Raw genomic sequence first — 24,852 nt, forward strand, 5'->3', positions numbered from 1 at the left:
GTGCCCACGAGGGCTAAAGGCCTCTGGCTAAACATGGCATATTTTCTAAGAACCTCCATTTTGCTCCAGATACGTATTTTAAACAAATTAGATACAGATATATTTCAGAGACTAATGTAAAATATGTATTTTTTAAGTTAAAATAATAGACTTCAAAGACATTTCTGAGACTAGAGTAGCTCCATTCAGGCTCTGACCCCAAATTTCTGGAGTAGGACACTCGAGAGGCCCTTAGACTGACTGCTGAAGTAACCCAAGAGGGCCTCATGAAGGAGGTGGTCTTTAAAGTACCTTTGAAAGATCAGCACGATGTATATTGGATGATGGAAGCGCAGAACAAAGACACAGAGGCTGGAGAATGGGATTCATAGAAAGCAGTAGTTCTCAAAGCATAGTCTTCAGACCAGCAGTGTCAGCATCACCTGGGAAATTGTGAGAAATGAAAATGATCCAGCCCCAGCCCAGACCTGCTGAATGGAAACTCAGGCGGAATGGAGGGTGGGCAGCAACCTGTGTTTCCCTAAGCCCGACAGGTAATTTGGATGCATACTCAAATTGGAGAACGACTGTTACGCAGAAGTGAGCCGTAAGCTGCAGAGGTGGCTACACCAGCTCCTGCAGGGACGTGGTCACCAGGCCAAGGAATTTAACTTGGTGCTGAGGGCAGGAGGCGCCACGAAGAGTTTGGAGGAGAGGTGAAAAAAATGGGGAGCCCTTGCTTGTCTTCCCTCCCCAGGGGCGTGTGTTGTATACTTGTAACTCCCACCCGGATAGAACATTTCCATCATCCCAGAAGATTCCTGTAATACCCTCCCAAAGGTTATCCCTGTTTTGCTGTCCATCACATGAGATTGGTTTAGCTTGTTCTTGAATGGAATGGAATCATAAATTATGTACTGTTACGTGTCTGGCTGCTTCAGCTCAGCAGTCTGTGAGACTGAGCCAGCTGTTGACGAGTATCAGTGTTCTTGGGTAGGGACAGCCCACAGTTGGGTTGTGTGTGCCCCTGTGCATGAACACGAGGGTGGCTTCAGTCTGGGCTATTAGAAAGCTGCTGTGAGCGTCACCATAAACACCTGATGTCATTTCTCCTTGGTATTTACCCAGGAGAAGAATTGCGGGGTCACAAGGTAAGCATAGACATAGCTTTACTAGAAACTGCCAGATAGGTTAACAAAGAGGTTCAAACAATGTATATTCCCCCCAGTGTGTGAGACCAGCGTTTATTCCATGCTTTTGCCAACATGTTGGTATCGTCGGCCTCTGTACTCGTGGCCATTCTGGCGATCGTGTAGTGGTGTCTCCATGTGGCTTAATTTGCATTTCCTGTTGATTAATAAAATTGAATCCTTCGTTCTGTTTATTAGCCATTTGGGAAGGCTTTTGAATATTTCTTTTGCTGTTTTTAAAAAATTGAGGTATCTTTTTTGTATTGCTCTTAGGAGCTCTTTAAGTATTCTGGACACAAGTCTACCTTCAGATCTGGGGATTGTACATATTCTCTCCATCTGTGACTTTCTTACCCAGTTTTTTTTTAACAGCTTTATTGAGATACAAGTCTCATACTGTGCATTTCAGCCCCTTGAAGTGTAAAAGTTCATGGTTTTCAGTATATTCTCAGCATTACGCGATCATTGCACACACAGCTACACACTCCACCCAAACCATGCTCCACCCCTCAGCTCCTCTTCCGCCTCAGGGCCTTTGCACCTGCCATCCCTTCTGCCTGGGATGCTTGCCTCTTGTCTCAGCATAGGCACTGCCTCCTTGGAAGGCTTTCCCACGGCCAAGCCGGGTCTCCCTTTTCTGGTTTGCTGGGTCCTTTGCTTTTCCCCGTCACAACACTTAGACCCCTGTGTTGAAATAGTCTTTTTACTCATGGCTTTGAAACAATTACCCAGGTTGCAAACTCTGAGAGCAGAAGTGCATCTCTCCATGCTCCCACTGCCTCCTCAGGGCTTGCAAAGCCCTGTACAATTGACAAAGCAGGTACTACAAATATTTGCTGAAGGAATAAAGGAATGAGGACTGGGTGCCTCCTGCCCCCTTCCTCCCACTCAGATGGCTGCCAGGACCCCCAGGTGTGATTATGGGCCCGCGTTGATGAGTTGATGAGATAGCAGAACCCTTTCAGGGAGTGATGGATGGTGAGGCTGGCACTTAGCACTCTCAGCTGGTGCATGAGTTTTAAGAACGGATGTTTGTGGCAATTCTGATTATGCTCTAGTTTTTGAAACGAGTCATGTTGGTGATGGCCATCCTGCCCATTGGGACTGAGTCGATTCCGTGAGAATTAATTACAGATGAGAAACCAGCTTGGAGAGCAATGAATATTTAAGCTCCCTGGAGAGTGATGCAAATGCAGCCGGTCTTGTCTTTGCCTGTTCTTCCTTTTCTTTCTCTGCACTGTACAACTGACAAAGCAGTTGTAATCATCAGGAAGAGCCTCTCTGCAGCCTCCTGCTATACTTTGTGGTACTGTTATCCCCATTTTGCAGGTGAGGAAACCGAGGCTCAGACAGGTGACAGCTTGCCTAGTCGTCCAATACCCTGTGGAGTATCTGGGCTTGAACCCAGCCCAGAACAAATAAGAGTGGGTTGAAAGCCCTGTCAGACAGTGCCCACGCAAGAAGGGTCATTGCCCTCATCAGGATACAGGGCTGTTTTTCTTTCTTTTCCTGGGATGCCAAGGCTGAGAAGAGCCTGCAGGGCTGGAGGTTGGGTCCTAAATAGGAAGACTCACAGGGAAAGAGTTGGGAGTCCTCCTGTCCCAGGTCAGCAGGGAAACCTCCACCCCAGGCTCAGAATGACCCCAGTACCCCAGAGGCAGCTGTGGCAGAAGTCAGAATTACCCACCACCTCCATTCAGCTGCCGTCTGCACCTGCTGCGCTACTCACAACCCTCGCCTCCTGTGCCCTCTAAAACATGCTTTCAGGAAAGGCTCTGATAGCTCCTATATGAGGACATTCAGTTTCTCTTTACAGGTTAGCCATGTGGCCTCCTCATAGAAACACACATAACCTTCATCACAGAGAGTCCATTTGTTAGTTCAAGACTCAGCCCCTTGAGGGTTTCTGACCTTCATGCTGGGGCTAGAGGTTTCCCAAGACCTTGAATTGCACTGGACTGGGGCAGGAACCAGCTCATCCTCCCTCCTTGGGACTGCGAGCCAGGGAGGGCCGCCCTCCATGTGCCCTCCCTGTAGTTCCGGGCAGAGCAGGCCATCAGCAGGAGGTCAGCACAGGACAGGATGAGGTGTTCAGGAAGCACAGACATTTTAAAACCCCACATCTGCTCTCCTTGTCTGATGGCGCAGGCACACGCCTCTGGGCAGATGTTGGAGGCACAGTGTGAGCGGGTCTCTCAGTCTCTACATCTCACCATGGAGCCCTCCTTCCTTCTCCCTTCCTGCCCCTTCCCTCCTTCCTTCCTTCCTTCTCTTCCTCTCATTCTCCCCTTCTCTCTCTCTCTCTCTCTCTCTCTTTCTCCCTCCCTCTCTGTCATGCCTGTTCACTGGCTCTGCTTCCTTGTTTTTCTTTCTCTCTCTCTCTCCCTGTTTCCCTCTCTCTGTCCTATGCCACCTCCCTGTCCTTTTTTCTACTCCTCACTGTTCCCCTGCAGGGAGGGGTAGAAAAGCCTCTGGCCTTCACTTGGGGAGAGAAGGCCAGAAAGGCTTCCTGGAGGAAGGGCTGTCCATCCTCTCTCAGGCACTTCCCACTTCTAGATCCTTATATCCAAAAGACCTTTATTTTATTTTTTTGAGACATGGTCTAGCTCCATCACCCAGGCTGGAGTGCAGTGGCACCATCACAACTCACTGCAGTCTCAACCTCCCAGATTCAAGTGATGCTGCCACCTCAGCATCCCAGGTAGCTGGACCCATAGGCGTGCACCACCGTGCCTGGAGAATTTTTAAATTTTTTGCAGAGTCTTGTCATGTTGCCCAGGCTGGTCTCCATCCAACTCTTAGGCTCAAGTGATCCTCCTCGGCCTTTGAAGGTGCTGGGATTACAGATGTGAACCACTGCTTCTGGCCTAAAGAAGACCTTTCCAGCAGTAGAAGATGTCCAGCAGGCCGGGTGCGGTGGCTCATGCCTGTAATCCCAACACTTTGGGAGACCAAGGCGGGCAGATCACCTGAAGTCAGGAGTTTGAGACCAGCCTGGCCAACGTGGTAAATCCCTGTCTCTACTAAAAATACAAAAATTTAGCCAGGTGTGACAGCAGGCGCCTGTCGTCTCAGGTATTCAGGAGGCTGAGGCAGGAGAATCACTTGGACCCGGGAGGTGCAGGTTGCAGTGAGCCGAGATCGTGCCACTGCACTCCAGACTGGGCAACAAGAGTAAAATTCCATTAAAAAAAAGAAAGAAAGAAAATAAAAGGAAAAGAAAAGAAAGGAGAAAAGAAAAGAAATGAAACTGTCTAGCAGTGGAGTGAGATGTCCTGCCCCATAGTGAGCTCCCACTGGGGAGACAATCCAACAAGGCAGAGGAATCATCTTTCCTGAGTGTGGAAGGTGATTTGAACTTCTCCATTTGGGCAAGAGTGCGTGATCTCTGACCCTGGGATTTTCCCGGTATGCATTGCTCCACAGCTCAAGGTGGTTTCAGGATTCCCCACCCCCACCCCAGCCATGTATTTAAAACTGGAGCTAGGCCTCATGCAAGAGCAAATGTATTTGAAGATAAAATATTTTTCTTATGAGAAAGAAATCTTATATTCTTTATAAATTTTTATTTAATTTATTTAAAAATGCATAATAGATGTACATAGTTTTAGGGTATGTGATCATTTAATATGTTTATATCATTTGTAAAGAGCAAATCAGTATACTCAGAATATGTATCACCTTAAATATTTGTCTTTATGCTGGAAGCAATCAGATTGTTCTCTTCTAGTTATTTTATTTATTTATTTATTTGTATATTTTTTAGAGGCAGAGTCTCACTCTGTCACCCAGGTTGGAGTGTAGTGTCACAACCATAGCTCACTGCAGCCTGGAACTCCTGGGCTCAAGCCATCTTCCTGCTTCAGCAAATACCTGGAACTACAGTGATGCACCAGCAAGCCTAGCTAACCTTTTAAATTTTTGGTAAAGACGGAGTCTCACTATATTGCCCAGGCTAGTCTTGAATTCCTGACTTCAAGTAGTCCTCCCACCTTGGCTTCCCAAAGTGCCGGGATCATAGGTGTTAGTAGCCACCATGCCTGGCCTCTTCTAGCTATTTCAAAATGTACAATCTGTTATTGTAACTATAGTCATCATACTGATTTATCTAATACTGGGTCTTATTTCTTTTTTTTTCTTTCTTTCTTTTTTTTTTTTTTGAGGCAGAGTCTTGCTCTTTCGCCCAGGCTGGAGTGCAGTGGTGGTGCAATCTCAGCTCACTGCAACCTCCGCCTCCCAGGTTCAAGCGATTCTCCTGCCTCAGCCTCTTGAGTAGCTGGGATTACAGACACCGGCCATCACGCCTGGCTAATTTTGTATTTTTAGTAGAGACAGGGTTTCACCATGTTGGCCTGGTTGGTCTCGAACTCCTGACCTCAGGTGATCTACCTGCCTCTGCCTCCCAAAGTGCTGGGATTACAGGTGTGAACCACCGTGCCCAGCCTTATTTCTTTTATCAGAATGTATATCTTTACCCATTAATCATCCTGTCTTCATTGCCACCCTCTTCCCACCTTAGTAACCACCAGCCTACTTTCTATCTTCATGAGATCCACTTTTTTAGCTACCACATATGAGTGAGAACATGCGATATCTGTCTTTCTTTGCTTGGTTTATTTCACTTACGTAATGACCTCCAGTTCCATTCATGTTGCTGCAAATGACAGGATTTCATCCTTTTTCATGGCTGAATTCTATTCCATTGTGTATATATGCCACATTTTCTTTATCCATTCATCTATTGAGGTGTACTTAGGTTGAATCCATACTTCAGTTATTGTGAATAGTGCTGTGAAAAACAAGTGAGTGCAGCTATCTTTTTGATATATTTGGTTTTCTTTCTTTTAAATATCTACTCAGTAGTGGAATTGCTGGAACATTGGTAGTTCTTTTTTTTTTTAATCTTTTTTTTGAGACAGGGTCTCACTCTGTCACCCAGGCTGGAGTACAGTGACATAATCTTGGCTCACTGCAGGATTGACCTCCTGGGCTCAAGCGATCCTCCTGCCTCAGCTTCCTAACTAGCTGAGACCCCAGACACAGGTTCAGCTAATTTTTTTTTTTTTTTTTTTTTTTAAGAGATGTGATCTTGCTATGTTGCCCAGGCTGGTCTTGAACTTCTGGCCTCAAGTGATCCTTCTAGTACTATTTTTAGTGTTTTCGGGACCTTCATACAGTTCTCCATAGTGGCTGTACTATTTCACATTCTCGCTAACAAGGGTTCCCTTTTCTCTGCATCCTTGCCAACATCTGTTATTGCCTGTCTTTTTGATAAAAGCCATTTTAACAGGGGTAAGATGATTCCTTGTTGTAGTTTTGGTTTGCATTTCTCTGATGATTGTGATGTTGAGCCTTTTGCATCTACCTATTGACCATTTGTATGTCTTTTTTAGAGAAATATCTGTTTAGATCTTTTGCCCATTTTTAAATCGGATTTTTTGGGCTTTTTTGCTATTTGAATTATGTGAGCGCCTTCTGTATTTTGGTTGTTAATCCTTTGTCAGATGACTAGATTGTACGTATTTTCTCTCATTCTGTGGGTTGTCCCTTTACTTTGTTGATTGTTTCCTTTGCTGTGCAGAAACTTTTTAGAGTGATGTAATCCCATTTGTCTATTTTTGCTTTGGTTGCCTGTGCTTTTGAGGTCTTGTGCAGAAAATCTTCACCTAGTCCAGTGTTCTAGGATATTTCCCCAATGTTTTCTTCTAGTTGCTTCATAGTTGGAGGTCTTAGATTTAAGTCTTTGATCCATTTTGATTTGGCTTTTGTGTATAGTGATAGATAGAGGTCTAGTTTCATTCTTCTGCATATAGTTATTCAGTTTTCCCAGCACCATTTATGGAAGAGACTGTCCTTTCCCCAGTGTATGTTCTTGGCACCCTTGTCAAAGATGACTGTGATTGTGTGGATTTGTATCTGGGTTCACAGACAACAAGATCTGGTTTCAGGGTTTTTGTTTTGTTTTTTGAGACAGGGTGTTGCTCTGTCACCCAGGCTGGAGTGTAGTGGTCCAATCAGAGTTTACTGTAGGCTTGACCTCCTGAGCTCAGGTGATCCTCCCAGCCTTCCAAGAAGCTGGGACCACAGGCACCTGCCACCCCATCCAGCTAATTTTTGTATTTTTTGTAGAGATGGGGTTTTGCCATGCTGCCCACGCTGATCTCAAACTCCTAGGTGCAAGTGATCTCCCAGCCTTGGCCCTAAGTGCTGACATTAAAGTGCTGATATGAAAGCTGACAAGATCTTATACTCAGAAAAAAGTAAAGACTCCACCAAGAAACTAATAGAACTGATAAATAAATTCAGCAAAGTTGCAGAATACAAAGTCAGCATACAAAAATCAGTAGCATTTCCATATACCCAAAGTGAACAATCTGAAAAAGAAATCAAGAAAGCAATCCCATTCATCTTGACTGCAAAGGATATAAAATACCTATGAATCAATTTAACCAAAGAAATGAAAGATCTATACAAGGAAAACCACAAAACACTGATGAAAGAAATTGAAGAAGACACACAAAAATGAGAAGATGTTTCATGCTCATGTTTTAGAAGAAGTAATATTGCTAAAATGACAATACTACCCAAGGCAATTTATAAATCCAATACAATCCCTATCAAAATATCAGTGACATTCTTCACAAAAGTAGGAAAAGTCCTAAGATTTATATGGAACCGCAAAAGACCCCCAACAGCCAAAGCAATCCCGAACAAAAAAAACAAAGCTAGAAGCATCACACTACCTGACTTCAGAATTTACTACGAAGTTTTAGTCACCAAATCCGCATAGTACTTGCATTAAAAACAGGATACATGGAACAGACTAGAGAACCCAGATACAACTTTTTTGTTTGTTTTTTGTTTTTTGTTTGTTTGTTTTTTGAGACGGAGTTTTGCTCTCGTTGCCCAGCCTGGAGTGCAATGGCGCAATCTCGGCTCACCGAGGCACCCTCCACCTCCTGGGTTCAAGTGATTCTCGTGCCTCAGCCTCCCAAGTAGCTGGGATTACAGGCATGCACCACAAAATGGCCCAGCTAATTTTTGTATTTTTAGTAGAGACAGGGTTTCGCCATGTTGGTCAGGCTGGTCTCGAACTCCTGACCTCAGGTGATCTGCCCGCCTCAGCCTCCCAAAGTACTGGGATTATAGGCGTGAGCCACCGCGCCCAGCTCCCAGATATACTTTTTATATTTATTACATTGAGTTTAGTTTTAGAATTACATTAATCATGATAGATTTTAGAAAATAGAGATAAGAAGATAAACAGTCATTCCTAATGCTATACTCCTGACAGCCACTGTTTGCATGTCATCCTGTTTTCTTTTAGTTTTCTCCTCTACTCACTTTTTACACAGTTATATCAGGGTGTGGAAACAGCCCTGCACCCCTTCTTGATTGCTGAACACTATGATGTGAATATTTCTACATAGCCACCACCTTTATCATTTTTAGTCACCTCTTAATACACCATAGGGTAGATGCCTATAATTTCCTTAGACTTCTTTTTGAAACAGCATAGCACATGAACCTCTTCAAAGATGGATAATGAGAAAGCAAAACCTGCTTCTTTTTTTTTTTTTTTTTTTTGAGATGGAGTCTCGCTCTGTTGCCCAGGCTGGAGTATAGTGGTGTGCTCTCGGCTCACTGCAAGCTCTGCCTCCTGGGTTCACACCATTCTCCTGCCTCAGCCTCCCGAGTAGCTGGGACTACAGGCACCCACCACCATGCCCAGCTAATTTTTTTTGTATTTTTAGTAGAGACGGGGTTTCACTGTGTTAGCCAGGATGGTCTTGATCTCCTGACCTCGTGATCCACCCGCCTTGGCCTCCCAAAGTGCTGGGATTACAGGCGTGAGCCACTGTGCCCGGCCAGCCTTCTGCTTCTTTAGAGAAGGAATTGCCCAATCTCTCACCCATCTTGTAAAAGAAGTGTTCACCAAGTGGCCACAAGGAGAGGAGAGCGAGTGTGTGTTGAGCCCTGCTCTGCGGCAGGTGTTGGGTTGGGTGCTCTTTGGGTGTCAGCTCAGGCAGCCCTATGGTCGCCAGGTGCGTGTGGTCATCTCTGCTTTGTAGGTGAGACTGTTGGGTCTGGAGACACTGGCTTAAGTTCTCACTGCTGTCTTCACATAAGCCAGGGCTCCAAAGCCCCAGGGGAAATCTGCCAAGGAGGACTTGTGCTCAGTCCTATCAACCTGTGGGTAACAGGCCTTTTGGTGTTTCAGGATTTCCATGGAGCTGTCATGAGGGCCTTGGATGACATGGACCATGAAGGCAGAGACACATCGGCCCGGGAGGAGCTGAGGCAGGGCCTGAGCGAACTCCCAGCCATCCACGACCTTCACCAAGGCATCCTGGAGGAGCTAGAGGAAAGGCTGTCAAATTGGTGAGCAGTCCCTGGACCCCCAGGCTCCACCTTTGTTGCATTGAGGGAATGGAGACGGATAAAACACCATCGTATGAAATGGTATCTCCGTTTGATGGATGGGAAAGCCGAACTCAGAAGTGTTAAGTCATTTGCTCAAAGTAAAACAACTGTGCAAGGGTTGAGCTGGGATCTGCACGCAGGGATATGACTCCAGGCCCCCGCTTCTAACCCCGCGTTGGTTACAAGGCTGAGTTCTCACTGTCCTATCCCCATCCCTGGCTGCAGGGAGAGCCAGCAGAAGGTAGCTGACATCTTCCTGGCCCGGGAGCAGGAGTTTGATCACCACGCCACTCACATCCTGCAGTTCGACAGGTACCTAGGTCTGCTCAGTGAGAATTGCCTCCACTCTCCCCGGCTGGCAGCTGCTGTCCGTGAATTTGAGGTGGGTTCCCTGGTCCTCTGAGACCCTGCTATAAGGATGCAGGGGTTGAGGTGGGCGAAGGGCTTAATGCAAATCAATGGGACATCTTGGTAGGTCTGGGGATGGGGAGCAGACAGGGAAGACCTGGCCAGAGGGATGAGAGGATGACCCATCAGGAAGGAGAACCCAGAATCCAGAGCATCTGCTGTTGGGCAGCAGATGACAGTGCAGTGAGCACCACCCACAGTAAGGGTCTCGGGTAGTTTTCTTGTCTCAGTTGAAAAGCACCAACCAAACCAGAGCCCCAGCCATGGAGTGTTCAAGGAAATTCCCAACACTAGCCACGAACTGGGGATCCAGTTTTCCTGGGCAGAAAAATGGAGAGCTTTCCTCCATTGCTAACATTAAGAGCAGAGCAGGGACTAGGAGAGGCTTGATACTGAGTGTAGCACCAACTGGGAGCATGATGGAGTGAGCAGTTACAGCAGGCCAGGCTAATCCAGGAGGGCTTCCTGCAGGAGGAAAACCTGGTTTTGGAGATGAGGGAGAAGTTCAGCTGGCCCAGGAAGAGGTGTGGATGGGACAGTGTATGTGGGCTGCTGTGAGCGTGTGCGCTCAGGAGGGGTTTCTGATAAGGTTTTTCCTCCCCTGTCTTGAGAACAGCAGAGTGTACAAGGAGGCAGCCAGACTGCGAAGCATCAGCTGCTGCGGGTGGTTCAGCGCCTCTTCCAGTACCAAGTGCTCCTCACAGGTGGGCCCCACGGAGGTCAATGGGGATTGAGGTGGCGGGGCAGGGAAGGCCCCTGAGGAGGGGTGGAGGGGACTGTGGCGACCTCGCCTCTGACCATGGCAGGCAGGTGTTGGGGAAGGGTGGCGTCTGCCATCACCTTTCCCTCCAGTTGAGCCTTGAGGCCCCTGAACCACCTCCTGCCACCTTAGAAAGCTCCCTCCAGTGGCCACCCCCCTCGTAAAACACAAAAACCCAACGACACCCCTCCCCAGCTTGCACTTCCTCCCTGCCTCAGCTGGCCATCTCCTCATTTCACTGAAGCCACGCCTGTCAGCAGAGTCCTCCTTGTGGCCACATTAGTGGACATTATCAGCCTTGGACTTGCTGGACCCATGACCACTGCCTGCTTCTCGAGTCCTTTCTTCCTGAGGTTTCTGTGGTATACTGTCTCCCACTTGCCTCCCATCTCTCTGTCCCTTCTCTGTCTGTGCTGGTGGCCTTCCGTCCTCCACTGCCCCATAAACGTCAGAGCTTCTCAGGGCTCAGTCCTGGGTCCCCTTCCCTTCCCTCTCTATGCCCTTTCCTGTATCTCTGCCCACTGGAAACACCCATTCCTCTGTTCTGAGCTCTAGACCCATTTATTCAACTGCCTCCCAAATGGACAAAGACCCCTGCCCTGGGAAAGTGATGTCCTAATGAAAGAGATAGACAGTACATAAGTAGGCATGGATATGTAATTCCAGGTAGAAACTGGGACTCCCCAAAAATACATTAGGGCCAGGGACTAGAGAATTCATTCATCTAATCCAAGAACTATTTATTGAGCACCTCCTATGCACCATTTCCCACGCTGGATACTGGAGATGCAACAGTAAATCGAACAGCAAACTCAGTGACACTGTGGAGCTTACACCCCTAGACAAGCAAATAAGAAAGACAAAAGATAAGGTATGTTAAGAACTCTTAAGAAGAATAAAGCAAGTTAAGGAGACAGAGGGAACAGGGCAGCTGTGTTAGACTCAGCAATCAGGGAAGACCTCTCTGAGGAGGCGGCATTGGACAGAGATCTCAGTAAAGCGAGGACATGAGCCATATGAAGATCTGAAGAGAGTGCCAGGCAGAGGGAACAGCAAGTACAAAAGGCCCTGGGGTAGAAACAAGCTTGGCACATTCAAGAAAGCCATCGTGGCCAGAATAGAACGAGCAGATGGACAAGCAGTCACTGGGGAGGGGCTGGAGGATGTAGAGCTTCTTGAAGATGGATTCACCTTGTTGTGTCTGTCTCCAAGGCATGGCCCAGTGCCAGGCAGGTGCTCAGTGGGTATCTGTTGGAGAAGTGAGGGACAAGCAGCTGTGGCAGCAATGCTGCCGGTGGTCCTAGGGCCCTGGTTTCATGCTGGCATGGTATTGTGATGGGGCCAGCAGGGGAGAGAGGGTAGATGCCTCACTCTTCTTGAACTTCCAACTCTGGCAAGAGAGCGGGTGGCCATAGCTGTGGGCAGAGGGTGCTGACCTCGCCAGTGGCTGACTCCTGGCTCTTGTCCTGCCAACAGACTATTTAAACAACCTTTGCCCGGACTCCGCCGAGTACGACAATACACAGGGTGAGTTCAGCATGAACGTGGAGGGAGGTACTAGAGCCTGCTCTGCCTCCTTGCCCCAAAGCCTGGACCCTGCCCCAGTTCCAAGGCCCAGGACATAGTCGCCTCCCCACCAGCTGGTGGGTTCTGTATATGACATGTCTGGGCCTTCTGTGAGAGCCCCCAGCTCTTCTGAGATGAGTCCCCCGTCACCTCAGCTGTGGGGACATCCTAGGATGAGAGGACATCCCGTTAGAGGGGATGGGGGGAGGTCACTGGAATATGGGTGATTGGGGGGTGGTGCTGAGTCTGAAAAGCTCACCACAGTCTCCCTGTTTCCTCCCAATTCGATGTGGCTATCCCTGTGTATCACCTGCCGGGGTGGTCCCTATTATATTCAGTTTATAGCCAGGGAAACTGAGGCATGCATAACAGTGGTCAAATCGCTATCAAGGTCACTTCGGCAGTAGTGGCCAAGCTGGGCTTGAGGCCTGGGACCTGACACTGCAGTGGAGAAAATTGATGCCCCTCATGCAATGGCCCAACTCCTGCTCTGTGTCCCTCCCCAGGTGCACTGAGCCTCATCTCCAAAGTCACAGACCGTGCCAACGACAGCATGGAGCAAGGGGTGAGTGCAGCCCGGTGGCCCCCTTCCTCAGACACAGGTTCCAGGCACCTCCCCACCAGCTCCAGTCAGCCTTCCGATGCCCACTCCTAGGGGCTGCAGGCAACCATCTCTCTTCTGGGACTCTGCAGAGAGCCGTGGGTTCTGGCTCTGACACTTGATGTGTGACCTCAGGCACTGTGTGCCCCTCTCTGCGCCTCTGGTTCACTGTTCAAACAATGAGAATGGCTGCAGACTTGTGGAGACCTGATAAGCAATGCCCCGATTGTAGTCTGAGGCCACCCACATCAGCTCCTGGGGTGTTTGTAAACTCCTAGTTCCTGGGCATACCTTAGATCCTCCCAGTCAGAGCTTCTGCATGTAGGATCTAGAGAGCTGCATTTTTAACAAGCACCCTGGGTAAATGTTAGGACCACAAAAGTTTGAGAATCACTAGTCCACTAGAATATGTGGCTCTAAGCACAGATCTGATTCTGACTGTGTGTGACTCCGTCTGTTAGACACGGGGTTTCTGCCAAAGAGGGCAGAGTTGATCCTGCATCCCAGCTCCATTCACGCGGTCACCAGGATTACTTGCGTCTACATGCTCACTGTCCTGCTAAGCTGTAGGCATGCCAGCGCTCTGTGTTGAGAATGGTTCCAAGCCTGAGTCCTAGGTCACTGGAAAAGAGTTCAGTGACCAGGTAGTCATGTCTTCTGCAGGCACAGAAGGGAAATGATGACCATGTGTGCCAAGGAGGTGCTATGCTTTGCTGTGACAGAGACACAGGGCATGCATACAGTGAGTCATCCACAGGCAGAGGAGGAGGGGAAATTGCATTTATTGGACACCTGCTATGTGTCAGACCTTGTGCTGTGTTGGGGACTGGAGATACAAGCCCTGGAGGAAACCTCCGCTTAGTGGAGTAATAAATATGTGGATACAAATGACTATGATAAATGTCATGGGAGAATGCCACAGGGTTCAGAGAAGGGAGGCGGCCCTTCCAGCCGAGGTTGCCAGAGAGATGATATGGGCCAGGTGTGGTGGCTCACGCCTGTAATCCCAGCACTTTGGGAGGCTGAGGCAGGTGGATCACTTGAGGTCAGGAGTTCAAGACCAGCCTGGTCAACATGATGAAACCCTGTCTCTATTTAAAATACAAAACTTAAACAGGTGTGGTGGCATGCACCTGTAGTCCCAGCTATTCGGGAGGCTGAGGCTAGAGAATCGCTTGAACCCGGGAGGCGGAGTTTGCAGTGACCTGAGACCATGGCACTGCACTCCAGCCTGGGCGACAGAGTGAGACTCCATCTAAAAAAAAAAATAGATGCTTTGGAGGTGTCCCCGTAGGCAGGATTTACACACATGTTGCACACATGCCAGGAAGGCAGAGGGAGAAAAGGGGTGCCAGGAATTGCGGCTGGCCTGGGCAAAGAGATGGAGGTGGGACGGTGCATGCTGGAGTTCAGAGAGCCACCTGCCATGGCTAGGAGATGGGGACAGGATGGCAAGGTAGGACCAGAGTCCAGGGAGAGAGGTCGGGCTGGCTGGTGAGAGGTGGACTAAGAGTGGAGGCTGAACCAGCTGGGTATGAATACACAGGCCAGTTTCCGGGCCGTTTTCTGCGTGGGTCAGACATGCCCTTTTAATCTGGTGCTCTCTTCTCTCACTCTGCTCTGAACTGACCTCCCTGCCCCTCCTCATTTTGGCCTCCTGTACATACAGTGAGAGTCCCTCAACACAGCCAAAAAGTAGAGTTGCTTTGGGGTCCAGCACCCTGTCGAGGAATAGCAGCAGATGGGCTAGGTTCTCCACATTTCCCTTTGGCCAGGGCTGCCTCTGCTTCCAGAGAGAAAAACTAGGTCAGGCAGGGATATGTCTTCCCTCCTACGGGGAGCTCGCACATGCAGCCCCACCCGGAGGAGGAACCAGAGCAGCCCATGGCCAGACGCGCTTCTGGCTTTCTCTGAGGCTGAAGTTGGACACCGTGCTGGGAAGCAGGGACCAGCTGTGGACAGCTGCACCAGGTCTGCTCTGGACCAGAGGCCCCTAGCCCATGCCTGCTTGGATGTGGGAGGAACTCTGCCTGGGACATTTACTCTTTTGCAGTTTGGTGATATTAAGCATATTCACATTGTCATGCAGCTCTCACCCCATTCATCTCCAGAACTTCTCCTCTTCCCAGACTGAAACTCTCTCCCCATTAAACTCTAACTCCTCATTCCAGTCCCTGCCCCAGCCCCTGGTAACCACCATTCTGCTCTCTGAATAGACTTTATTTTTTAAAACAATGTTAAATTTACAGAAAAGATTGAGAGGGTAGTACTGAGAGTCCCCATATATGCCCCACACAGTGTTCTCTGTTATGAACATCTTGTATTAGTATGCTACATCTGTTACATTAATGTGCAAATATTGATACAGGATTATTAGCTTAAGACCCTGGTTCATTCAGATTTCCTTAGTTTTGCCAGATGTCTTGTTCTAGGGTCCCATCCAGGATCCCACATGCTGTTTAGTGGCCCTGTTTCTTTAGCCCCTGCTTTACTGCAGTAGTTTCTTATTTTCCTTGCTTTTGATGAGCTTGACAGTTTTCAGGAGTACTGGTTGGGTATATGGCAGGACGCCCTTCTGGTAGAAATGTCTGGTGTTTTTCTCATGATTAGACTAGGCGTATGGGGTTATTTGGGAAGAGGCTTACGGAGCAAGGTACTTTTCATCCCATCATATGAAGGGCACATACTAGCAACAGGATTTACCACTATCAATGTTGACCTTGGTCACCTGGCTAAAGTCACCTGGTGGCAGGTTTTTCCACTGTGGAGCTGCTCTCTCTCACCCCTGCCTTTTCTATGCCCTTTGGAAGAAAGTCAGTTTGTGCAACCCATTCTTAGGAGCAGGGGGTTATGCTCCCTCCCCTTGAGGGCACCGTATCTACCTGGGTTATGTGGAATTCTTCTGCCTGGGAGATTTGTCTCTTCTCCCTCATTGGCTAGTGTATCTAGTCATTATATATAAAGAAGTCATTTATATCAGTATGGACTGTTATAATCCAACACTTCCTTACTTATTTTATTTCTCAAATTGTTTCAGCTTTGGCTGTTGGGCGTGTTTTCAGTTGGTTTCTGTGTCCTTTTCACATGGTGCCATCAATATACATTTCAGGGTGTGTGTGTGTGTATATGTCTGTGTTTTGAGAACTTCCTTACTTTCTGGCAGTGCAAGGTGCTCCAGGATCACGCACCTTGTGTATTTCCTGCCCCAGTCTTAGAATCAATCATTTCTCCATGGAGCCCTGGTTGCATTAATTGGATAATAATATTAGAAGCCAAGATATGGGCATTAGGTGCACTCACTGGTAATGTGGTATCATTTCTTTTACACCTCCTTAGCTGACAGCAAAGAAATATGTGTGTATACCAACCTTTGCATATGCCCATATCTTTGATATTTCCGTACATAACCATCTGTAGCTGAACATTAAACTAACCATGAGTTTTGTTTTATTTTTTGTAGAGATTGAGGTGCCACTATTTTGCCCACACTGGTGTCAAGCAGTCCTCTTGCCTCAGCCTTCCAAAGTGCTGGGATTATAGGCATGAGCCACCATGGCCGGCCTTTATTTATTTTTATTTTATTGTATTTTATGTATTTGTTTTTCATTGTGAGTTTTTACCAATGTTTCCCATTCTAATCATGACCATACTAGCCTCCTCCCTTGCCTATCTGTAAATTCTCACTCCAACAGTGAGAAGCCTTGTTCCTACCACCCATTAATTTAATTGTTCAATTTATCTTAATTTGTGAAAGATATTTTTCCTGGGTGTAGAAACCTGGATGGACAGTTTTTCTTTGCTGCCACTCCACTATCTTCTGGCATACATCGTTTCTGGTGGAAAGTCTGCTGTGATGCTCATGAGTGTCTGTCTGTGTAATGTGTCCCTTTTCTCTGGCTGCCTTTAAGATCTTCTCTTTTGATTTGAGTTTGGGAAGTTTGGCTGTGATGTGTCTGTGTGTGTTTTGTGGGGAATGGGGTGCTCTTTATCCAGTTGTGATTCTTGAGCTTCTTGGATCTGTGGTTTGTTGTCATTCATTAATTTTGGGAACTCCTCTTGGATGCTCTGTTCTCTTTCCCCACTCTATGTGTTTCAGTGTGGATCATCTCCGCTGATCTGTCTTCAAGCTCATGGAGTCTTTCCTCAACTGTGTTCCGTTTGCTGCTAAACCCTTCAAAGGAATTATTTGTTTCTCATCCTGATGTTTTACTTTTAAAATTTCCATTGGACTCTCATGTATGGTTTCCATCTCTGCCAGAATCCTCCATCTGCTCACAGGTGGTGTTCACCTTTCCCGCCAGGTCCTGTTACCCACCAGTCAGAGCTACTTTAGGGTCTGATGGCTCGGACAGCTGTGTTCCTTCTTCACTCTGGTTTGATGGAATGCTTTCTCCTCTTGAAAATGAGTTGAGGTTGGGGAGTTTTTTGCTTGCTTTTTTGTGTTCCTCATAACTTGTTATTGAAGGCCAGGCATTATGTGTAGAAGCATTGTAGAGACTGAGGTAAACCGTATTTACCCCTCAAGGTGGGCATGCCTCTTTTTTGGTCATGGCTGTTCACGGTAGGATACAGGGCAGTCAGGTCAGTCCAGTCAGCACCTGATTGGGGTTTGGTTTTGCTGCCATGTCATCAACCTTCAGTGACTGCCAGGCTTCATGTTCCTCCAGTGGGGGCTGCTGTGACCTGTGGGGTAGGCCAGAAAGCTTTTCTTTCATTCCTGCTCCATATTCAGCTTTTAGACCTCCCTGCACCACAGGAAGGCCCTCTCCCCATGCTCTTGCCCTTCTCAGAGGCAGGCTACTGCCCCATGTTACTTAGTGCTGGGCTTATGGTGGGCACATGCCTCCATCTGAAGCAGAGCCTGTGAGCCAGGCTCTCACAGCATTTCTGCCCCTCCCCTCCATAGCAGATGAGCTCTGTGGCTCTGTGGCTGGCTTTAGACAGGTTTCTGGCCATCCCCCAGCAAGGTATTGGTGCATAATACTGGATCCAGGGGGTTACCACCCCCCTCCTATGGTGCAGCTTTTGCTCTCTTTCCCTAGAGCAGCAGCTCTTTTCCTGGACTCTGGGGGTGGGGGGTCTCCCGCCTCCCACCGGAACTGAAGCCTTGCATGAGAGAAGGCCTGAGGAAGTGGGCGGGGCTTTGCATGTGGCCCCGCCTTGCCCCATTCTTTCTTGTGGGCACATGGCAGAGACTCGTGGATGAGAGCTTGCGATTGAGGACAGGTTCCCTCGGGTCTGCAGCTGCCCATTACTCTAAACTGGCACCAGCCCATACTTGTCCTTAAAGAATTCATTGGCCAGGCGCGGTGGCTCAAGCCTGTAATCCCAGCACTTTGGGAGGCCGAGACGGGCGGATCACGAGGTCAGGAGATCGAGACCATCCTGGCTAACACGGTGAAACCCCGTCTCTACTAAAAAGAAAATACAAAAATCTAGCCGGGCGACGTGGCGGGCGCCTGTAGTCCCAGCTACTCGGGAAGCTGAGGCAGGAGAATGGCATGAACCTGGGAGGTGGAGCTTGCCGTGAGCCGAGATCGCGCCACTGCACTCCAGCCCGGGCGACAGAGCGAGACTCCGTCTTAAAAAAAATAAAAAATAAAATAAAATAAAAAAGAATTCATTAACATTTTCACTGCTTTCTTCGTACCTTCCTTTACACCAGCCACCTCTGCCTCCTGTGTGTCTCCAGAGGTGCGGCAGTTCCTGTGTCTCAATCCTCCGTGGACAGGCTTGCCAGGCGGAACCCAGTTCACTTGGTTGCCTTGTGACCCCAGCTCTCCCACAGGCTGAAGTGAAGTTATGATTTTGAAGGTTATCTGGCTTTTTCACACTACAGTGAGAGCAGTGTTCTCTTGTACTTCCTGCATCATAAGTGGAAATGGAACCACAATTATTCATTTTTTACTGCATGGGATTTTATGCCCAAAACTATAGATAATGGAAAGGACTTTTCAGGGCAAATTGTCTACCCACAATGCTCACCTTACAACTTTAGAACCTGCCCTGTGTAAGGTTCAAGGGGCACCTGCCCACAGGGTGGGCGCTTGTTGTATCTAGGATTATGGGGTGCTGTGCAGAGGATACAGGGGGCCTGTCATTTTACATTTTGTGGCTAACCCAGTGAGGTACTGACAGGGCACACTTATTTTTCTAACTACGAGCCTCCGTAGAGTGTGGACCCAGTTTCCTCCACAGGTTTTATGGGCTGCAAGCCAGAAGGGCGTGAGGCCAGCCTTGGGTCCGGTGAAGTCCCCATGCTCCAGGCCTCATGAGGGACATAGGCTTAGAGAGCGTAGGAGCAGTTTTCCAGAGAAACACTGGGATGCTGGACTGCACAGCAAGGCCAGGCAGCTGGTTCCACAGCACACAGAGCCATGGTGGTGGCTCCCTGCAGACCCAGGCTCGGGTCCCAGTCCTGCCTCATACAGGAGGTTGGATTTGGGGCAGGCCTTTCCGGGCTTCATTTTTGTCTGAAACAGAAGCAATGCCATGGCTTACAGAGGAGATAAGACGCCTGGAAGGGGCCCTGACCATCTCCCCCTCACCCCATTCCCACCCACAGGAAAACCTGCAGAAGCTGGTCCACATTGAGCACAGCGTCCGGGGCCAAGGGGATCTCCTCCAGCCAGGAAGGGTGAGTGCCGCCGCCTTGGGCAGGGGCAGAGGGTGGCTGGGCGAGGCTCCGATAAGCCCCATTGTTCACTGGGCTGGCCCCAGACAGGGCTGGCTGCAGGTGCTGTCTACCCGTGGAGGGCAGGCAGGCGGGTGGGCGTGGGCTCACTGGATTCTCCTGGCCGGGGCCCTCGGCTACCTTCCCTGGGGTTCTCCACCCCATGTGTTGCCTGCAGAGCAGTTAAAGACTCAGCACCAGTTTTTTTTTTCGTGTTGCCTGTGGCTCTCCTCACCTCCAAGAAGAGGAAGCACCAAGTATTTTCAGTGCCGAGTTGCTGGGAAAACAGAAAATGATCTCCCAAGAGCAAGCCCCCAGAAAACTTCTTGAAGATAACATTCTTGAAGAGATAAATTCACTCTCTTTAAAGCTTCCAAATGGAAAATGTAAAACTCAGCTTAAAAACAGTAAAAAATACGTTCATTACTAGTTATGCTCCATAAAGGACAAGAGACAAAGGAATGAAAGTGCATGCTCAGGGGAATTTTCCTCGAGGTTAGCAGGTGTCTCATGGGGCTGAGATGCTGTCAAGTTACATTTAGTATTTTAGCCAGGATCATGAGTTTGGTAAATTGTTTCTTAAACATCTATTTGTAGCTCCAGAATTAAGGGGACTGTAGCAGCTGTTCCCAGGTCTTCGGCTGTTTTAGACCTTCAGAGGCTCTGTTCTGAATGGACTCCTCATGGGTACAAGCCAAGGAGGGAGTCATGGCTTGGACCACCCAGAATCCTGAAAGAGATAGTCTTGAGCACCATGATCCCAAATGTTGAAATCCCAAAAGATCAAGATCCCAAAAATATAATTCTGGAAAAAATAATTTAGAAAAATATTTAAAAGATATTTATATTTTGAAAAAGGGAATTTATGGGGCCGAGTGCGGTGGCTCACGCCTGTAATCCCAGCACTTTGGGAGGCTGAGGTGGGCGGATCACGAGGTCAGGAGTTCGAGATCAGTCTGGCCAACATAGTGAAACCCCATCTCTACTAAAAATACAAAAAATTAGCCAGGTATGGTGGCCTGTAGTCCCAGCTACTCAGGAGGCTGAGGCAAGAGAATCGCTTAAACCCAGGAGGCTGAGGTTGCAGTGAGCCGAGATTGTGCCATTGCACTCTAGCCCAGGTGTCTCAAAAGAATAAATAAATAAAAAGAAATAATAAATAAAAAGGGAATTTATTTATTTATCTTTTTTTTTTTTTTTTTTTTTTTGAGACTAAGTTTAGCTCTTGTTGCCCAGGCTGGAGTGCAGTGCCGCGATCTCGGCTCACTGCAACCTCCGCCTCCCAGGTTCAAGCAATTCTTCTGCCTCAGCCTCCCGTATAGCTGGGATTACAGGCATGAGCCACTGCCACGCCTGGCTAATTTTGTGTTTTTAGTAGAGACCGGGTTTCTCCATGTTGGTCAGGCTGGTCTCACACTCCCGACCTCAGGTAATCTGCTCACCTCAGCCTCCCAAAGTGCTGGGATTACAGGCATGAGTCACCATGCCTGATGGGAATTTATTTAAGAAACATAAAAACACAACAGAATACTTCATAGGCCACTTTATACAATAAAATAGGCACTTAGAACATACATAATTTTGCAAGCATAAGTGCTGCTGTGTGCTAACAATAGTTCCATGGGTCAAGACTAAGCACACAAACGATATTCATAAAAAAAAGGTCAAACAGGGAAATGTATCAGTGTGTGTCTATGGTTAGTAATTGTATGCACCCAGCCTTATAACTGTGGTCACCTGAAATACCATGACAAATAACCGAAGGCTTTTGATGAGCTCAGTTAAAAATTGTGATGGGTCACCACAGTATATGCAGCCACCCACAGAGCTAAGATCTCAGGAAATATTATCTTTCACAAATGCAAATGTACAAAATGGGTATCTCCATTCATTGAGGAAGTTTGTGTTTTTAAGTACATACACAGTGCTTACACACAAATTCAACATTGTGATAATGCACTTTTCTTTCCTTTTTTTTTTTTTTTTTGAGACAGAGTCTTGCTCTGTTGCCCAGGCTGGAGTGCAGTGGCATGATCTAGACTCACTGCAGCCTCTGTCCCTGGGTTCAAGTGATTCTTCTGCCTCAGCCTCCCGAGTAGCTGGGACTACAGGCACATACCACCACACCCGCCTTATTTTTGTATTTTTAGTAGAGATGGAGTTTCACCATATTAGCCCGTCTGATCTTGAACTCCTGACCTCGTGATCTGCCCGCCTCAGCCTGCCAGAGTGCTGGGATTACAGGCATGAGCCACCGCGTCTGGTTATGATAATGCACTTTTCAGGAAGCCAAATTTGAAAAAAAAAAAAAAAAAACATAAAATGAATTAGAACCCTGTAAAAGTCTATATACAGTTTATACCTCCAGTATTGGAAATGATGCAGAATGTAATACAGAGCATGGTGAATTGCTTTGCCAGGTTTCCAGGTGTTCCTCAATCCAGTCAGGTTGATGCCTAAAAATTAACCATCACAAGTCCATCCCTTGTCAGCTTGGCCCCCCTCACGCATCTCCTTAAATCATACTTAATTTCCAAACAAAGATAATAAGAGGGTAATAATTCCACCTAACGTAATGCGGCTCTCCTGTGATTGTGATTTTCAGAATTTTGTGAGTGGTTTGTTTTTTTTGAGACAGGGTCTTATTAAGTTGCCCAGGCTGGTCTTGGACTCCTGAGCTCAAGTGATGCTTTCGAGTAGCTGAGGCTACAGATACACGCCATGGCACCCAGGGTGGTTTTTGGAATTTTTGATGTTAAGGATTTTAGACTTTTGAGATTTAGACTTTAGGGATTATGACATTCAGGGTGGTGTCTTTCAGGACTACGATCCCAGCCCTGCTCTAGCATATACAGCACCTCTCTTGTGAGCGAGGATTTATCTGCTAGCTGCTCTCGGGTCCTCTGGGAGGCTTTATGATTTAAGTTTCCACTCAGGGGCCTTCCCCACACCCTTGTGGGGGGCATCAGCCTTCAGGGGGCATCAGCCTGACAGCCCAGTTCTGCTTCTCTCCCCACAGGAGTTTCTGAAGGAAGGGACGCTGATGAAAGTAACAGGGAAAAACAGACGACCCCGGCACCTATTTCTGGTAAGTGGCTGGTCCCCAAGGCCAGCTCAGGAACTGTCAAGTTCTGTGAGGTTTTCTTTTTTTTTTTTCTTTTTTTTTGAGACGGAGTCTCGCTCTGTCGCCCGGGCTGGAGTGCAGTGGCCGGATCTCAGCTCACTGCAAGCTCCGCCTTCCGGGTTCACGACATTCTCCTGCCTCAGCCTCCTGAGTAGCTGGGACTAGAGGCGCCCGCCACATCGCCCGGCTAGTTTTTTGTATTTTTTAGTAGAGACGGGGTTTCACCGTGTTAGCCAGGATGGTCTCGATCTCCTGACCTCGTGATCCGCCCGTCTCGGCCTCCCAAAGTGCTGGGATTACAGGCTTGAGCCACCGCGCCCGGCCGTTCTGTGAGGTTTTCGAGGGCCCTTATTCAAGGACAAGTGGAAGAGGGTGAGAGGAGAGTAGAACAGAGCAGAAATTTGGGGGTGAGGATCATTCCGGACAGCTGAGATCTTCACCCTTGGACATCACAGCCTACTGCTCATTTGTTATTTGAATGATTTGGAGTGGAATGTTGGCAAGATGTAGTTGCCCACATCCCCACTGTAGATGTCTGTCAACCACCTTATCTAATACTCGGAGACAAGGTCCAGAAAGGAAAGTCGCTGTAGCCAGGCCTCCCGAGAGGAAGGTGGCAGAAGCCCAGGAAGGAGCCAAGGGTTGTGCCCCAAGTCCTGCACTTTCTGTACTGTGCAGGAGACACGACGTGATTTAACATTTTTGCTTATGGAGAGCTGGAGTCTTGCATACCAGGGAGTGTCCAGGCCTAGGGTGTAGCTGTATCGGCCTTAGTGGCTGTTGAGTGCCCCAGTCCTGAGACCCCCAAGTGGCCATGTCTTTCAAGCTCTCTGCTGGGCACAGTTTTTCTCTTGCTTCTGCACTTCTGCTGTCATTCGTTGTTCCTGTCTGCCATGGCTGCCTCTCCCAGCTTCCTCATACTTTGTTAGAGCACTGTGTGCAGTGGGAGAGACAGGCTGTGGTAAGAGTCTACAAACTCTCTCTGTTCCAGGTGTTGACTGAGCACCTCATGTGTGCTGGTGCTAGAAACAAAGAAAGAAAAATCCCAGCTTGCCCTCAGCCATCAGAGTCTAATGGGAGGGAGAAGCAAGCAGACAGCCCATTGTAAATGCAGAGTTATGAGCGTGATATGGAGGGAATCTCGGGTGCAAAGAGGACTAAGGAGGGCTGGAGGTAAAGAGAAGAGGAGCCACAGCCACGACAGCGCTGCCGTGTATGGAATATCTGCTGGGTGTGCACACTGTGCTCAGTGTTTCATATGTTTCCTGAAGAAAATTCTACCCGAATTCAGCCCTGGAGGAAGGATGGAAGTTTGGCAGGTGCACTAAGGAAGGGCATTTCAGGAGAGGGAAGGGCCTAAGCAAAGGATAGAGGCATGAAGAGTGTGGTGTCTTGGAGGAGCTCTGTGAGCCTCAAGAAGCCTTTGTCTGCAGCCTTCTGCTCCTGAGTGGGGTCTTCCCCATGCCCCAAATAGGCCCTGCCCATAGAGGGGCCACTTGAGGGCTGAATTCCAGAGAGAGCTGGTGGCGCTGGTGGAGAAATCCTGAGCCTGTGTAGGAAGTATGGGGCCTGCAGTGCTGGCAGGGTGTGCTGGGCCCGGATGGCTGGTGGCCTCAGGCTCTGCATGAGGCACTAGGTGACCCAAGTCCAGAGTCTCCCTCCCTCCCCTCCCTCCTAAGAGCTGTTTCTTTCCTCCCCTGAGAACGCCTCACTCTGGCTAATCAGTGCTGCAGTGGGTGAGATTTAGCTGCAGGCAAGAGGAGAGTGGACCCCCGGGGGGATTTTGAGAGGGATCTGAGAGCCAAGCAGCATGTGGTTTAGATTTGGGTTCTCAGAAGGATTTCAAAGCCCCCACAGATGCTTGAGTCCTTTTCTCTAGGTCGTCTTTTTTTTTTTTTTTAACCTCTGCTTAAACACCTCCACTGTTGGGGAACTCACTGCCTGCTGTAACATTCATTCATTCTGTAGCTTATTATCCATCTCCTCTGCGTGCCAGGAACTGTGCTGGTGTGTAGACATAGCCTCTGCCCTGCTGTGGGTCTTGGAGTCCAGTGGTGGAAGACATTTTTTATTCCATGTTAGACAAGTCTAAATTTTGAAAATTCCCGACTGGGCGCGATGGCTCAT

At 48.3% G+C, this 24,852-nt stretch overlaps 1 protein-coding gene across 3 annotated transcripts in view; it reads left to right on the top strand.

Annotated features, from left to right (window-relative positions):
• The window catches only part of FGD5 (FYVE, RhoGEF and PH domain containing 5), a 124,778-nt gene that overhangs the window by 78,793 nt on the left and 21,133 nt on the right, over positions 1-24,852 (top strand). The window contains exons 6-13 of one of the 3 annotated variants that reach the window (XM_033210808.1): positions 9,391-9,551; positions 9,819-9,975; positions 10,618-10,705; positions 12,238-12,288; positions 12,834-12,892; positions 19,494-19,565; positions 22,621-22,739; positions 23,060-24,810. In XM_033210808.1, coding sequence (XP_033066699.1) covers positions 9,391-9,551; positions 9,819-9,975; positions 10,618-10,705; positions 12,238-12,288; positions 12,834-12,892; positions 19,494-19,565; positions 22,621-22,739; positions 23,060-23,156 — 804 coding nt within the window. In that variant the 3' untranslated portion in view covers positions 23,157-24,810. Of the gene's footprint in view, positions 1-9,390; positions 9,552-9,818; positions 9,976-10,617; positions 10,706-12,237; positions 12,289-12,833; positions 12,893-19,493; positions 19,566-22,620; positions 22,740-23,059; positions 24,811-24,852 lie in introns of those variants that run through there. The other 2 variants (XM_033210806.1, XM_033210807.1) reach the window with 2 other exon arrangements.

Source organism: Trachypithecus francoisi, unplaced genomic scaffold (genome assembly GCF_009764315.1).
Source record: "Trachypithecus francoisi isolate TF-2019V2 unplaced genomic scaffold, Tfra_2.0 Lachesis_group0, whole genome shotgun sequence".
Lineage (NCBI taxonomy): Eukaryota > Metazoa > Chordata > Mammalia > Primates > Cercopithecidae > Trachypithecus > Trachypithecus francoisi.